General features: G+C 38.5%; 1 protein-coding gene across 3 annotated transcripts in view; it reads left to right on the forward strand.

Moving 5' to 3' along the window:
- SCAMP1 (secretory carrier membrane protein 1) overlaps positions 1 to 15,280 on the forward strand; it is a 150,462-nt gene that overhangs the window by 29,593 nt on the left and 105,589 nt on the right. Inside the window, exon 1 of one of the 3 annotated variants that reach the window (XM_007486438.3) lies at positions 3,125 to 3,666. The exons of 1 other annotated variant lie outside the window; for it this stretch is intronic. In XM_007486438.3, coding sequence (XP_007486500.1) covers positions 3,610 to 3,666 — 57 coding nt within the window. In that variant the 5' untranslated portion in view covers positions 3,125 to 3,609. Of the gene's footprint in view, positions 1 to 3,124; positions 3,667 to 15,280 lie in introns of those variants that run through there. One more of the 3 variants, XM_007486439.3, reaches the window with a different exon arrangement.

The raw sequence follows: 15,280 nt of genomic DNA on the forward strand, positions 1-15,280 counted from the left end.
CAGTTGCTTTTATTGCTATCAAGTTAAACTATTGCATTATATTAGTCTTCTAGGATAATAGTGGGTAACTTTGATACAACAATTTAAGATTTGCAAAACACCTGACACATTTGTGAAAACAATGCATCACTTCCTTTTTACAGTTAGATATCTGAGGCCCAGAGATGTTAAGTGACTTGTCCAAAGTCACGTAGCTAGTACAGTAAGTGCTTTTGAAGCAGGATTTGAGCTGTGGGTTTCTAGATAAAGTTCTGAACTCTATCCACTAGACCACAAAACTACTTAGACCGAAGGTGTCAAGCTTTGACTCCATAAAATTTCCAAGTCTGGCCAGAACCAGATTAAAAATGCAATTAGGAAATGTTTAACAAAATAAGTAAAAATATAGTTAAATACTGAATGTTAATATGTGATTTTCCAAGTCAATATATGACCAGCAGGGAAACTTATTTAGTGAGCCCCATTTCTATTGGAGTTTGCCTGTTGCTCTGTCTAGCTTAGCTTTCTAGGCAGAAGTTACTTTGTTGATTCTGTCACCAGTCTTTTAAAAGTATCTTGCCCAGAAGATATTCCTTATGGGAACATCACCTCTGACAAGTATTTTTGAAGTAGCAATTAGGAAGTGGGCAGCTAGGGGATGCAGTGGATAGAGAGTTATCTTCCTGAGGTCAAATATGGCTTCAGACACTAATTCTGTAACCTTGGGCAAGTTCCCAAACCCTGCTTGCCTTAGTTTCCTCATCTCTCAAATGATCTAGACAAGGAAAGGGCAAAAGATTCCAGTATCTTTGCTGAAAAACTCCAAATGGGGCCAAGAAGAGTTGGATATGACTGAAAGTTTTTTGAAGTGTTTAAAAAAAATAAAGCTTAAAAAAAAGGTTCCATGCTCTGGTGAAGGTGGAGGTGATGAACTTTATTTTTCAGCAACTATCATACCATTGCTGGTGACTTACTGGAAAAATGACAGGTTGTTTTGCTTATTTGTTTTTTCTAACTGTGGCTTGATTTAATGGAACCTTCAGGTAAGTTAGGGGGCTAAGTAATGAGCATTCCTCACTCCCTTCTGATTAACTGCTGTAGAGTAATCTCCAAACCTTTTTTGACTATGTACCTTTATCAGGCTAGATTTTTTTTTTTTAGTACATTCTCAGACTGGAAGTCTCTGAGGTTTCTACTCCCACCTCTATGATCCTGTGATATATGTGTTGTTATTTATAAGTTACAAATCTATACTACAATTCTAATAAATATATATCACGAGACAACAACAACAACAAAAAAACCTGAAGTTAAAAAGGGTTATGACTCCTTAGAGTCAGTAGGGAGTCACTTGGATTTATTGAGCAGGAGAGTAACCTGGTGAGACCTCTCCTTTAGAAAAAAATCACTTTGGCAACTGTGGGTAGGATGCAGGGAAAGTAAATTAGAGACCAATTAAGAAAGTGTTGCCATAGTCTAGGTAAGAGTTGTTGGGGATCTAAATTAAGGTGGTGGCTATAAGAAAAGAGAAACTGGAGAGATGAAAAATGCTATATTGGTAGAAATGATAAGATTTGGCAACTGATTTAAAATATGGGTAAGAGAGATCTCTTGAGTATCTAGGATGGTAACATCTTCCAGAAAAATGGGGAAGCACAGAAGAGGAGTGTATTTTCAAGGGGTAAGACACTGAGATCAGATACTGTAAACAAAGCATCTGGTGCTCAGATTGCAACCCATCCAAGTCTGCTCATCCTGTGTCAGTCATTGTTTAGCTGAACTCTGGAAAAGGCCTGTGTGTTTGTGACTGAGGAGGGGCTTTCCCAATAGCCTGTGCATTTAAAATCATGGATTTAAAGTTAGAAGGGACCGTAGGGGCTAGGTGAGTTCCCTGGTTAGATAATAACTCATCTTTCCATTCTATGTTTGATCATACAAGTCTAGGTGTCTGTGAAGTTTATAGATTAGTCTATGCTGATATGCATGTGCTCTATAATTTAGTTTTAGAAAGTTATTCTGAGGACACTAAGAAGTTAATTGTGTATAAGTGACACTCTTGAACAGTGTTATCCAGCCAGCAAGTAACTTTAGGAAATGAAATTACCAGATCTTCCTGACTTCAAGGCTGACTATTTTATCTTGCCTGCAAAAGGTTAAATATGCCGCAAAAAGAAAGGCATGCATGTTCTTAAATATTAACTTGCTTTGGGTGTTGTTTCCTCCCTTAGGTTGTAAACTCCATGAGGGTAAGGTCTCTCATCTGCCTCCTTTTGTATTTCTAGCCCTTGCCTGGCACATAGTAGGCACTTAATAAATATTTATCAAATAGAACTGAATTGAATCCTATCCCAAGGGTGTCAAACCTCCTCAGAGCAGCCAGGCCAGATAAAAACGTAATCGGGAAATATTTAACAAAACAAATAAAAATACAATATGAACGACATTTTAAAACCAAGTCTATGTGACTCGGCAGGGATCTTACCCTAAGAATGAGTCTCCCTCCCCGCTTTCCTCAATTCTGAGTTTGACAATCCTGCTCTCCATCACTAGGTTATTCCAAGGCTGAGTCTTCTAAGAGTAGGAACTTTGGGAGGGTCCCAAGTAAAGCACCCACTTGACTCATGCCCCCTTCTCAGACCAGCAAGAAGCACGTGGTCACTATGGTCTCTCGCCCTTGTCAACCCACCACTCCCTATTTACGTCACTTCCAGGGCAGCAGCCATTTTTATTGAGGTCCTTCCGGGATGCCAATTGGGATAGCTATGCCCAGTGAGTTTCCTGAGCAGGCCCGATGAGGGGAACCAATTACCATGTTATCCAGTTCTCCATCTTTTGGAGGCTACCCAAAGTACCAGAAAAACATAACAGTTGAGAGGGATTTTCAGGTGGATTCATGGGGGGGAAAGAGGGAGGGTACACAAAACTCAACAGAGAGCCAAGAGTATAGAGCACTTCCTCTTCTCCTTTTGGAGAATTGCAAATATTAACTCACTACACTTCCTCATTGTTTACTACTAACGACGACCTCAGAGCCAGGTAGTGGATTCTAACTGCACAACTCCCCACCTTCCTGGGAGTGTGGAGGAGGATTCTCCCAAAGGAGGCAGAAGGCGGTAGGTACAGAGAGAAAGGAGGAGTTGTGGGGGACGCCTCCTTCCCAGCAAAAGGGTCTCTACCTCCACCTGGATTACAGGTGGGCCCCTTGCTTCCATGCCAAGCTGCCGTCCGCTCTGCCTGGGTGCCCATAAGACTGAATGATCCAATTGCAAACCTCGTCCCTTTTGGGGCTGAAATGGTGGATCCACCAAAGCTCTTCCCCTGCTCCCTCCCTCCCTCCCTCGCGTTCCCAGCGCCAGTCCTAACAGAGCTTCCGCGAAAACCCGGAGCGGTGGAATTCTGCCCGGGAGGGGCAGACGCTCCGGGCATCGGGCATGCTCAGTAGCCCGGACCCGTTGGGTCGCCAATAGGAGGCCGTCGCGCTGGCCCAGGATCGGCTCCGCGGCGGCGGCGACGTGAGCGCGCAAGGGGGGCGGCGGCGGCGGCGGCGGCGGCGGCATCGGCGGCCTCGGCGGCGGCGGCGTCTCCCTCTCTCTGCTCCTGGGCTCTCAGGTGGCCGACCCCGCGAGCGAGATGTCGGATTTCGATAGCAACCCGTTCGCAGACCCGGATCTCAACAACCCTTTCAAGGTGAGCGGCTTCGCCGGCATTCTGCCCCCAGCCCTCCCGGGCCCGGCGGACGCACGGGCGATACCGGCACAAGTTTGGGGCTTCTGCCTTTTCTGAGCCCGCCTGGCGTGGGGGCTAGCTAATGGCCGGGGAGTTCCGCCTCCTTGTGGCCCCGGGGACTTCTATGCATTTTGTGGGGAGGGGTCCTGACCCCCGGGTGGCGACGGGGGTTGGTAAAGAAAATGGCCCAGGGGGGAGGGGCAGCGGGGAGGAGGGGCATCGATGTGGGGTGCTGGTGGTAAGGAGGAGAGGGGCTGGGTTGTCATGGGGACCCGGGCGAGTGTCAGCGGGGGAGGGTGGGGTGCCTCTAGGAGGAGGCTGCGAGCTACTGCGTGGGAGTGATGGGAGAAGTGTGGTGGAGGAGGAGGAGGTGATGACAGGTACTGCGTTGTATAGAGAAAAGGGGCTTTTGTATTTGCTGCTCCTTGGCATCTACTCTGTCAACCTTCAGCATGTTTGGTGATAGGGAGGAGGGGTATCTTAAATATCGATTTCAAAATAAAAGTTGACGAAATAAGTTTAAAAAAAATTTTCGCCCACCCCCACCCGCTGATGAGTGATGTTTTCAAGGCACCTCAACTGCCCCGTGCAAGGTAAAAGAGCAAGAATACTTTCCGAACTCCTCTCTTTGTGCGTCACATAGTCTCTTGGTTCCATTTCTCAGTTCATCTTCTCTCCCTTCACTTGACTGTTACTTGCTTATGGAACGGTTAAAGGAAGTCTCCAGTTGTTTGTTCTGTTAGCTGATAGCCTCCCACCCAGTTTTATTTAATGAGAATGCTGACTGCCTCATAAAGGTGCTCTACATTTCATAAAGGAGTGCTTCTACTTGGTGAATGTGAATGCAACCCCTTTCCCTAATCTGAAAAGTTAGCTGTCCTTTGATTTCTCCAGTGTTTTGGCAGGTAGCTGGAATAAGCATGCAATTGCAATAATCGAATGTGATTTTGCAAGTTTCTCTTTGAGCCTTCTGTTACATGTAAAAAGTGTAAACTACAAATGTAGTACTGATTTTGTCTTTTATTAGGCATTTCTGAAAGGAAGAATAATTCACTTCGGATTCTAGTCAAAGAATCCTTATGTCTGTGTAATCCTGTGATACAGCACTATTAATTGAGATTCTAATTCTTGTTTATATGAGAGAGTTTTTCTTGTGCAATATGCCTCCATAGATAATGTAATAAGATTACAGAATTTCAAATTTTTTTCCCTTAAATAAGCGGACAAAGGCTTCAGAAACTTATGAAAATATCAACCTTTAGAAAAAGAAGCATTTATATTTCGGGTTTTGTTCTGCCTTTTTTCATAGATTTATTCTATCTAATGCCTTTTTTTCATAGATTTACTCTATCTAATTCCTCTTTTCACATCTTTAGCTTCTTGATAGCTCAGTACATTTTTGTGACAAAGCCTGCTGCTTTGTCATTCTGTTTTGCTCTGACTCTTCCCTTTCTGACACTCAAACTTTGCAGCAATTCCATGCCAAACGTTGTTTTAAATAATGCTATTCCATGTGACAGTTCAGTTATTTTAAACCAGATACATTATAAGAAGGGATGCTTTCAGAGGTGACTGTCTAAGCTAAGAAAATGTTAAATATGTCGTGATATAATGTAAAAGGAAGTAAGACTTTTAGTTATTAGCACATAACCTAAATTTAGCACATTTTAACTTATATTCAATTTTTCACTCTTTTCATCTCCATTAATTTTTGCTCTTTCCAACATAGGAATACTTCCTCTGTATTTTGTCATATTTCTCCTTTACTGTTTCTTCAAACATTTTCCCAAAATTCTGTAACTGTATTATATATTTTTCCTTTTCTTTAAACTTTGGATCTCCATCCAAACTTAATCACTTCATATTTGAACTGAGTTCCTTCTACCTTAATCTCTGTGATGACTAAAATTATCTGTTCTCAGGTCAGTTTTTCCTTTCAGAGTCTAATGGTACTTTCAGTCTTTGAATCCATATACAAAATTTTTGCTTTGAAACTTTATGATCTTTTGATCACTTATTTTGTTTTCTATTGTTCTTATTTTTCCATAATTAGTAGTTCTTTAATTGTTTCTCCTTTATGTTAGGTAGGTCATCTTAAATATCTTGTTTGAGGCTTGGCAATCCTTGATAGTTTTCTGATATATGGCTCAATTTTTGCTTAGAGAATGTTGCAGTAACATTATGACCTACAAGTTTTCAGGCTATTGTAAAATGACTATTACTTTAGAAATTAAAGTCGTGTTTACATAGCTCTAGTTTATGGTTTCCCCATCACCCTTGATGTACACATAATTGTGAATTGTTTTACTTACACATATACTTACACATATTTTTCATAAATGAAAAATTTCTAACTTTAGACATACCATATTATATACTTAAGATTGGTCGCAACCTCACAGCCTGCCTTGCCCCAGTAATGCCTCACTCTCCCACCAATACTTTACCAATGGATATAGTGAGGCTAATCAGATAAATGATGCCATTGCCCTTGGAAAGGGTATATCAAACTCTCCATTGCTCTTCTCTCAATTTGGTAACTAAAATATCTCTCCTTGTTCATTCAATTCTTTATGTTGTATTCCATTAGAAAATAAACTGCCTCCCTTACCTTCTAAGACAAGGACTGTTTTCCTTTGGTATTTTTATTTCCTATGGTCTGTACTGTGCTTAGCATGTAATAAATTTTTGTTGTTCAGTTATGTCTTCTTCCTGACCTCATTTGAAGTTTTCTTGGCAGAGATACTGGAGTGGTTTGCTATTCCTTCTCCAGCTCATTTTATTGATGAAGAACTGAGGCAGAATTAAGTGACTTGCCCAGGTTCACACAAAATTTCTTGACCAGATTTGAACCCAGGAAGATGAGACTTTCTGATTCAAGGTCTGGTGGCACTCTACACACTGTGCCACCTAGCTGCTCCAGTAAATGTTTACTAAATTATTTTTCTTTCAGTAAAAAAAAAATGGCCAAGACTAAGGTGAGATTTGAACATCTCAGCATTCCATCTTGAGTTGATATCACCTGGTTTAAAACAGAAGGAAAAACCCATATAGTTCCATAGACATTCAAAGAATGAGATTTTCACTAATCCTGAATTTTACTGTAAACCAGTGAAGTTCCAGGTCCAGCCTCTGTCATTTTTTTTTAACCATACATGTGAAAAGCTGAGTAGATAACAGTATAAGATGACATTATGAGACATCACAAGGAAATTGGTAATTTTGTCCTAATGAGGACAAATTGTAATTGGGTGTAATCACTGAGGATTCAAGTCAATAGTCAAAGATAAACATTTTGCTGTTATTGTTCAGTTCTCTGACTCTTCATGACTCCATTTGGGTTTTCTTGGCCAAGATGCTGGAGTGGTTTGCCATTTCCTTCTCCAGCTCATTTTACATATGAGATAACAGAGGCCTACTGGATTAAGTGACTTGCCCAGGGTCACACAGCTAAGCGAAATTAAAGAGGCCAGATTTGAATACTGGAAGATAAAAAGATGAGTTTTCCTGATTCCCAGCCCAGTGCTCTTATTCATTGCACTACCTAGCTTCCCAAACATTTATTAAGTACTTATTTTGTGACTAGTGCTATACTAAGCCCTGGGGAAAGATGCAAATTCTAAAGCAAAGATAGTCCCTGCCCTCAAGAAGGTTACAATTGAACTGGTGCAGATAATGCACCAAAGTTGAAAAGGGTATGAGGGGTTGGGAGCAGGCAATCTGATTAGGCAGGGCTGCATATTAGAAAAGTCCCCAAAATCTGATTAGGCAGGGCTGCATATTAGAAAAGTCCCCAAAATCTGATTAGGCAGGGCTGCATATTAGAAAAGTCCCCAAAATCTGATTAGGCAGGGCTGCATATTAATTGTACAGTTGTGCAGTGTAGCAATATTAGGATTTAAATGGTCAATGTAATGTAAATGTAAAATTCAGTTCAACATAAGTGTCTACTAGTGACTACTAGTCATTAGTGCAGGGGTCCCCAAACTACCACCCCGGGCCACATGTGGCCCCCTGAGGCCATGTATCTGGCCCCCACCACTCTTCCAGAAGGGGCACCTCTTTCATTGGTGGTCAGTGAGAGGAGCACTATATGTGGTGGTGTTGCTCGGATACAGTACTACTTCCGATGACATAATCCTTTGCATGGTGCCTTAGAACGAGGCACTGCCCAAAGGATTTTGTGGCTGCACCATGGAAGACTTGGTGAGCAGTGATCTGGGGGAGGGGATTCTGCACTGTGAATACTGCTGCCCAGTTAGGGTTAGGGTTAGGGGTTTTTATAGTCCAGCCCTCCAATGATTTGAGGAACAGTGAACTGGCCCCTTGTGTAAAAAGTTTGGGGACCCCTGCATTAGTGTCTACTATATACTGCATACTTAGATAGTGGAGATACAATGACAAAGAAGCTAACGTTCATATCTGTGATAGAACAAGTTCAAAAACTACCAACACAAGCTAAAATACAATAGCAACACAGGCATAAAGATTATGAACGGTATCTGAGAAGACTAATTGAACATTGAGCACCTGCCATGTGTTAGACATGGTTAAAAATGAAACTGTTGTCTTTCCCTCAAGGAGCTTATATTTTACTGGAGAAGAGCAAGGCATACAACTTGTGCACAAATAAGTACATGCAAACTTTTGTTGTGAGACAGGATGCATTAATGTGAGGCTCTTTGCAAACTTTAAAGTTACACAAATATCATTATTATATAGAAGATAATATAAAATAATTTTGGGAGCACTAATAACTGGTCAGGAAAGGCTTTATATAGGAAGTAGTGTCCCAGATGTAGAAGGAAACTAATCTCTGTTTTCCATTCATTGGGGACTTCCAGTTCAAAGATCCAGAGTTGAGAGGTATAATTTGCATATCTATATCTATATGTATCTATATCTATATATATCTATCTTCCTACAAGAAGTGACATTATAGCTGGGACTTGAAAGAAAGGAAAGACTTAAACAGAAAAAGAGCCAGATATAGTATATGGAAAACTGAGAATCAACCTTTCAGCGCAGTCTCTGATCCTTATTTATTTACCTGAGTGACTTTGGGCAAGTAATTTAACCTCCCTGAACCTTAGTTGTCATATTGGTAAAGTGAGAAGGTTGGACAAGATGATTTCTGAGGTCCTTTTCTGCTCTACATCTAGGTTTCTACATGTGTAGCTGCTTGGAAAGACTATTGCCAAGGAATATGACTTTGCCTGGAGGACAGCTTTTACAAAGACATGGAAGGGGGAGAGGGCAGAAGATGAGGGAATGGTCAATAATCTAGGGAAATTAGGGAAAGGAAGATAGAACCAGATTATGGGCAATTGTTACTTTGCCAACAAAGGATTAAAGGATATTGTCCTAGAAGAAAACAGTTCATTTAATCCGAATTCCTCATTATACAGAAAAGGAAACTGAGATTCAGATAGGTTACTTGGCTTAAGATCACACCAGCAGAATGGGTTTGCTGCTTTCTTTACTACATTATGCTTGCTGCCTTTTAGAGATTTGCCTGTTTTAGTACTTAAACCATCACAATTAATGTCGTCTTTAAAGCCCGATCCATTCAACTGCTTGAATAGGTTTTGTTTTCATTTTTCATTTTATCTTTTAAAATTTATTTATTTATTTTTGAATGTTTCCATGGTTACATGATTCACCTCCCCCACTCTGGTAGCCAAGGAATAATTGCACTGGGTTCTACATGTATCATTGTTCAAAACCTCTTTCCATATTATTAGTATTTGTAGTAGAGTGATCATTTAACATCAACACCCCCAATCATATCCCCATCGAACCATGTGATTTATCATATATTTTTCTTCTCTGTTTCTGCTCCCACAGTTCCTTCTCTGGATGTGGATAGCATTCTTTCTCATAAATTCCACTGGATTGTCTTGGCTCATTGCATTGCTTTAGTAGAGAAGCCCATTACCTTTGATTGTGCCATAATGTATCAGTCTCTGTGTATAATGTTTTCCTGGTTCTGCTACTTTCTGCATCAATTCCTGGAGGTCAGTCAAGTTCACATGGAATTCCTCCAGTTTATTATTCCTTTCAGCACAATAGTTTGAATAGGTTGTTTTAATAAATAAAGCCCCTTGGATGGAGTTTTTAGAGAACTGTTAAATCAAGGTTCCATTTGAGGTGATACAATGGGAAGTGCTGAACCTGGAGTCAGGAAGACGAGTTCATATTTGTTTTCAGACTCTAGATTTATGACCCTGGACAAGGCACTTAATCTTTGTCTGTTTGATCAACTTTAAAATGGAGATAATAATAGCACCTACCTTTATGAAGATAAAATGAGATAACATTTGTAAAAAACACTCAGCACAGTGCCTGGCACATTGTAGGTGCTATATAAGTGCTATTATTATTACTTGTAATATAAATGAAAATCATTTATTTTATCTGACTTTAAAATGAAGTAGGTTCCAAATCAACTTTGATATACTTTTTACACCTTCCATTCTACTCAACATCTTCATTTTGGAAGAAAATATTAATCTTTACTTTTATTTCTTATTAGGTAACATCTCTAAAAGTTAATATAGTCTAAATAAAACATTTTTTAAACTTTTCTTTGTTTTAGATATTTTATAGGATTGCCATAAGAATGGTCTAGATTTTTATGGCCATAATGGACCTTAAAGATTATATGATCCATCTTCTTAACTTTGTATATGGGAAGACAGAGTCATAGTGATTCTGCCCCTGTCACATAGTTGGTGACAGATTAGGAATTTCATGCAAAGTCTCCTGATTTACTGGTCTCTCCTCTTTCTATCTTGCCTGCTTGCTTGCCTCAGTTGGGACTTGACCAGATTGCTCTTTTGGTGTTTGGGTATCCGTGAGACCTTTATAAGGAATTATTTACAATTTGTTGTTTTTAACTTTAGCTAACCACATCTTTCTTAGCTGTTTAGTCAGGTGGGTCCTTGATACTCTTAATTCTACTGAAGTGTAGAGATAGCATCCAATTGGACTAATGTGGTAAAAAACCTGATTTGTTGATTCCTGCCAAGTCTGCATTTTAAATGACCTGTTGGTAAAAGGACACTGCACTGCAGTTAGAAGACAATTTGCTCTATACAAGGTTGCTAGCTGAGGAAAGTTATTTGTCATGATAAAAAAAGAAACAAAAAAAATCCTCCTAATATATTTGAAATGTCTCCAAAACTCTGGATGTGAAATTAATTTCTGCAAAAGAATGTTATTTTTTATTAACTTAATAAAATAAAAGAATGAATATAGGGCAAATTCCATTTTAGCAAATATTAATGCAGAAAATTTGTATAACAAGATTTGTGCTGGTATTTAAAGAAATAAGGAAAGATTTTCTTCCCTTGACTAAAGTGGCAATAGGACAGATGAGTTATCTTGACTATAAGATTGTGATACTCTTTGACTTATTATTATAGTGTCTACTTTATGTAATATGAAACACGCTTTACGGAATGGTTTTTAAAAAAAATTCAGTACTTTTCCTCAGTTCCTCTTAAACTGTTAATTGTTAAGAATTATTATTGAAAGAATTTACATTATGAAATGATAAATCTTTAAAACTTAAAGGAAATATTTCTGAGCAAACTTATTTCCTGTCCTTGATGACATTGTTTTTACTTTTTCCAAATGTCATGTATGGGGTTGGAGTTGATTATTTGATAAAAAACTTTGTTTAATAAAAGAATGGGTGTTAATTAAATTCATTAATCCAATTAGTAAAATTTGTTTTAAAAAGTTATAATTAAGTACTTATTTTTAAATGGTTTTTAGTGATATTAATGAAATCTTAACTAACTCTAAACATTCATTAAAAATTTTATGTATATGCTGATTCATGAAATACATAAAAAAATGGAAGAGGCTTTGCACCAAATAGTGTATATACACTGATTACAACTTTGTAAAATATATATATATATTATAAATATATATGCACTAATAGTAATAGTAGGAGATAATTTTGGAGATTGGTGGGTTAGAATTTAGTATTTATTAGGTGGTTGGGTAAATTATTTTATTTATATAATTAAAACAAAAATTAGTCATTAGAGAGGCAGTAAAGTAAATTCAGGGCAAGACTAGGAGTCGGGCAGACCTGGGTTCAAATCCTATCTCAAACACTTATTACCATTGTGACCCATGGCAGATATTGTAACCATTTTTTTTTTTGCCATAAGATAGAGACTTTGTTGTGCCAGTTAAATTGTTCAATTGTTTTTTTTCACTTGTGTCAGACTCAGCATAGGGATTGTTGACACATAGGACTTAAGTGATTTTTCATTGATTCATTCAACTAATGGAATTATAGATAAAGAGCTTGAAAGGACCAACATTAGGGGTCATTTAGTCCAACCCCCTTCATTTTGTCTATAGATGAAGAAACTGAGATTTGGAGAGCTAAGTCACTTGTTCAAGCTACTCAAGAACATAGCCAGAATTTGAATCCAGGTGCTTTGATTCCATTATAATACACTGCCTTCTGCAGCATCAAAGATAAGTATGAGTGCCACTCTGCTAGTAATTTAATATTTGACTTTAGAGATTAATAAGGATACATCGAAGGATACTGAATGTTTTCATTTTTGTATTAGCTATCTATGCAAATTTTGTTCTGAACTTGATTGGCAAATTATAGTTCCCAGTATTTAATGAATGGTCAGTTCTACTCATAAGTTTCTCATCTGCTTACCAGATTACTGTCCTTTAAAAAGCATGTGTTGAGTTTATAATTTTATATGAAAGTACATAAAGAGAATTACGTACATTATTTCTTTTACAGAACGAGACATATTATGTTTTACACACATAAATGGAAAAGTAGTAGTAAATAAAAATAAAAAGCAGCAAGCCCATACAGGACTATTTGTATTATGTATGTGTATACACACATACACACATACATACACAAACAGTTGCATTTTCTAGTAGAAGACAAAGATAAGTGTATAGAAAGAGGAAATAGCTGTGGAAGGTTTTATTGATGAGTTAAATATGTATATGCATATGCCTGGCACATAGTAGGCATTAAGTGCTCCTTTACTTTTCTGTAACAACTGAAGGGATCAGACAGATCTCTTGTATAGGAGGCTGTACTTGAGTTGATCTTTGAAAGGAGCAGAGGATTCGAGGAGACAGAGATGAGGAGGAAGAGCAATCCAGAAGGACCTTCAACCCATCTTGGAACAAAAATCCTTTCTACAACATAGACCTTCAAGTCATCATATAGTCTTTATTTGGAAATAACTTGTGAAAAGGAAACTTACTACCAGATATCCCTATCCAAATTAAAAGGAAATTTTTGTTTATAGTAAATCTAAAATTTTCTTTTTACTATTTCTACCTTTTCATTAGTATGCTCTTTGGAGGCAAGTAGAACAAATTCATACCCCTTTCATGTAATAGACCATAGTGTAGAGCCCTATCATGTGTCTCCCTAGGAAAGAAACATGGGATTTTAGGAAGTAGAGGTGAGGGGAGAGTGTATTAAGGCATGTACCTGTGTGTAGGCATTGAGGAGGGAGACAGTTCTGTATGTGAGGAATAAAATGTAGTCCAGTATGACCTAGAGCATTTATGGCAAACCTTTTAGAGACAGAGTGCCCAGACTCCCACCCCAGATCAGGGAGGGAGAAAGCTCTCCCATTGGGCTGCAGGGCAGAGGGGTGGGCAATGGGAAAAATGTCCTCAGGCACAATGGAGAGGAGGAGCAGAGCTGCCCCCTCCAGCATGCAGCTGCCCTCTAGAGGTTCACCAGAAGGGGCCTAGAGGGTGTGAATAAGGCTAGAAAGTAGATTGGAGACAGATTGTAAAGTGCTTACCAACAGGAGTTTTATTTGTCTCAAGAGGCAATAGGTAACCAGTGGACTTTAATGAACAGGGAAGTGACATTGACAGGCCTATGCACTAGAAATATCACTTTGGCAGCCTTGTGGAGAATAGGTTGGAGAATGGAGAGACTTCAGGCAAGGGAGACCTTTAGGAGGCTAATGTAAGTAGTCCAAGTGAAAGGTGATGAAGAGCTAAACTAAGGTGGAAGAAAGGGAAGGGGTTAAGAGAAATACTATGGAAGCAGAAAGATTGGATATGTATAGTGGAGGGTGACTAAAAACATGAACCTGGTTGATGAGAAGAATGATAGTGCCCTACTTAGAAACAAGGAAGTTAAGAAGTGAATTTTTGATGAAAGATTTTTATGAGTTCTGTTTGAGACATGTTTAGTTTGGATTGCTTAGAGGAGGATATCCTATTGAATATTTCCATCAAAAGTTAGTGGTGCAGAGCTCAGTCTAAGGAGAGATATCAGTCCAAGGCTGGATAATGCAACTTTATATCTGAGAATCTAGAGAGGTTGAGGAAAAGGCCCATTGAATTTGTCAATTAAAATATTATTGACAAATGCTTTTGTGCTTCTAATCTACTAAACTCAACAGATCCTTTTCAGGTAAATTGGTGTTCTAGCCATCTCTTCCCTATCTTTTGTTTGAGAGATTGATGTCTTGATCCCAGCTCTAATGCTTTACATTTAAAAAAAATTAAATTTAACATTCTTAGATTCAGCCAAATATTCTAGCCTATGAAGTTATATTTTGATTTTTTTTCTTTTTTAAGCACTTACCTTCCATCTTAATGTCAATACTGTCCATTGGCAATGAGGCAGAAGAGCGGGAAGGGCTAAGCAATGGGGGTTAAGTGGCTTGCCCAGGGTCACACAGCTAGAAAATGTCTGAGGTCTAATTTGAATCTAGGGCCTCTTATCTCTAAGCCTGGCTCTTAATCTATTGAGCCACCCAGCTGCCTCCTTATTTTTTTAATTCTTACTGCCATCTACTGGGTGAGCTATCCCTTCCTGAATTTGTGCCATCTACAAATTTGATAAGCCAAGCACAATTCCCTTGGAGCTCTCCATTATAAGACCTTATAAATTGACTTTAAATCACTGTCCACTACTCTTTCATTCCAGTCTTTTAACCAACATAGCCTATCTTTACTATTATTTGTCTCATATTCTCTATTTTGTTCAGAAGAATAACCCCAAAACCTTTGTCAACACTTTTCTAAAATTGTGGTTACATTGAATCTATTCTCCTCATCAGTAAGTCCAATGTACTCTACCAAAAAGGCATGAATAGTTAGTTTGTTCATGAGCTGGTCTTGATGTCCTGTTAGGAAGACTTTTAAGTCTCCATTCAATTCTCCTGAGTCGTGATTTTTTTTTTAATAGAAAAAACCAGGATCTTGTTTTTAGTTCATTGTTTAAGTCAATCACGTGAATGTGAAGAAGATTGCTGAGATTTACAAAAGCCCATTTGTTCTTCTTTCATCAGATACCTACTGTACATGTATATGCCATTTTCATAAAGTTTTTTTAATGGATGAGAAAGACATTATTGGGTTGGTATTTCCTGATTTCTTTGAAGTTGACCTTTTAAAAAGCATTAGTGATCATTGCTGTTTTTGTGGAAACTTTTCCTATTTGAGATATCAAGAATTGATCTTTGAATACCTTGAAAACGTCTTTTAAGTATAGATTTCCCTTGGATATCATCTTGGTCAACTCTTAACT

This window comes from Monodelphis domestica, chromosome 3 (assembly GCF_027887165.1).
Source record: "Monodelphis domestica isolate mMonDom1 chromosome 3, mMonDom1.pri, whole genome shotgun sequence".
In the NCBI taxonomy this organism is placed as follows: Eukaryota; Metazoa; Chordata; class Mammalia; order Didelphimorphia; family Didelphidae; genus Monodelphis; species Monodelphis domestica.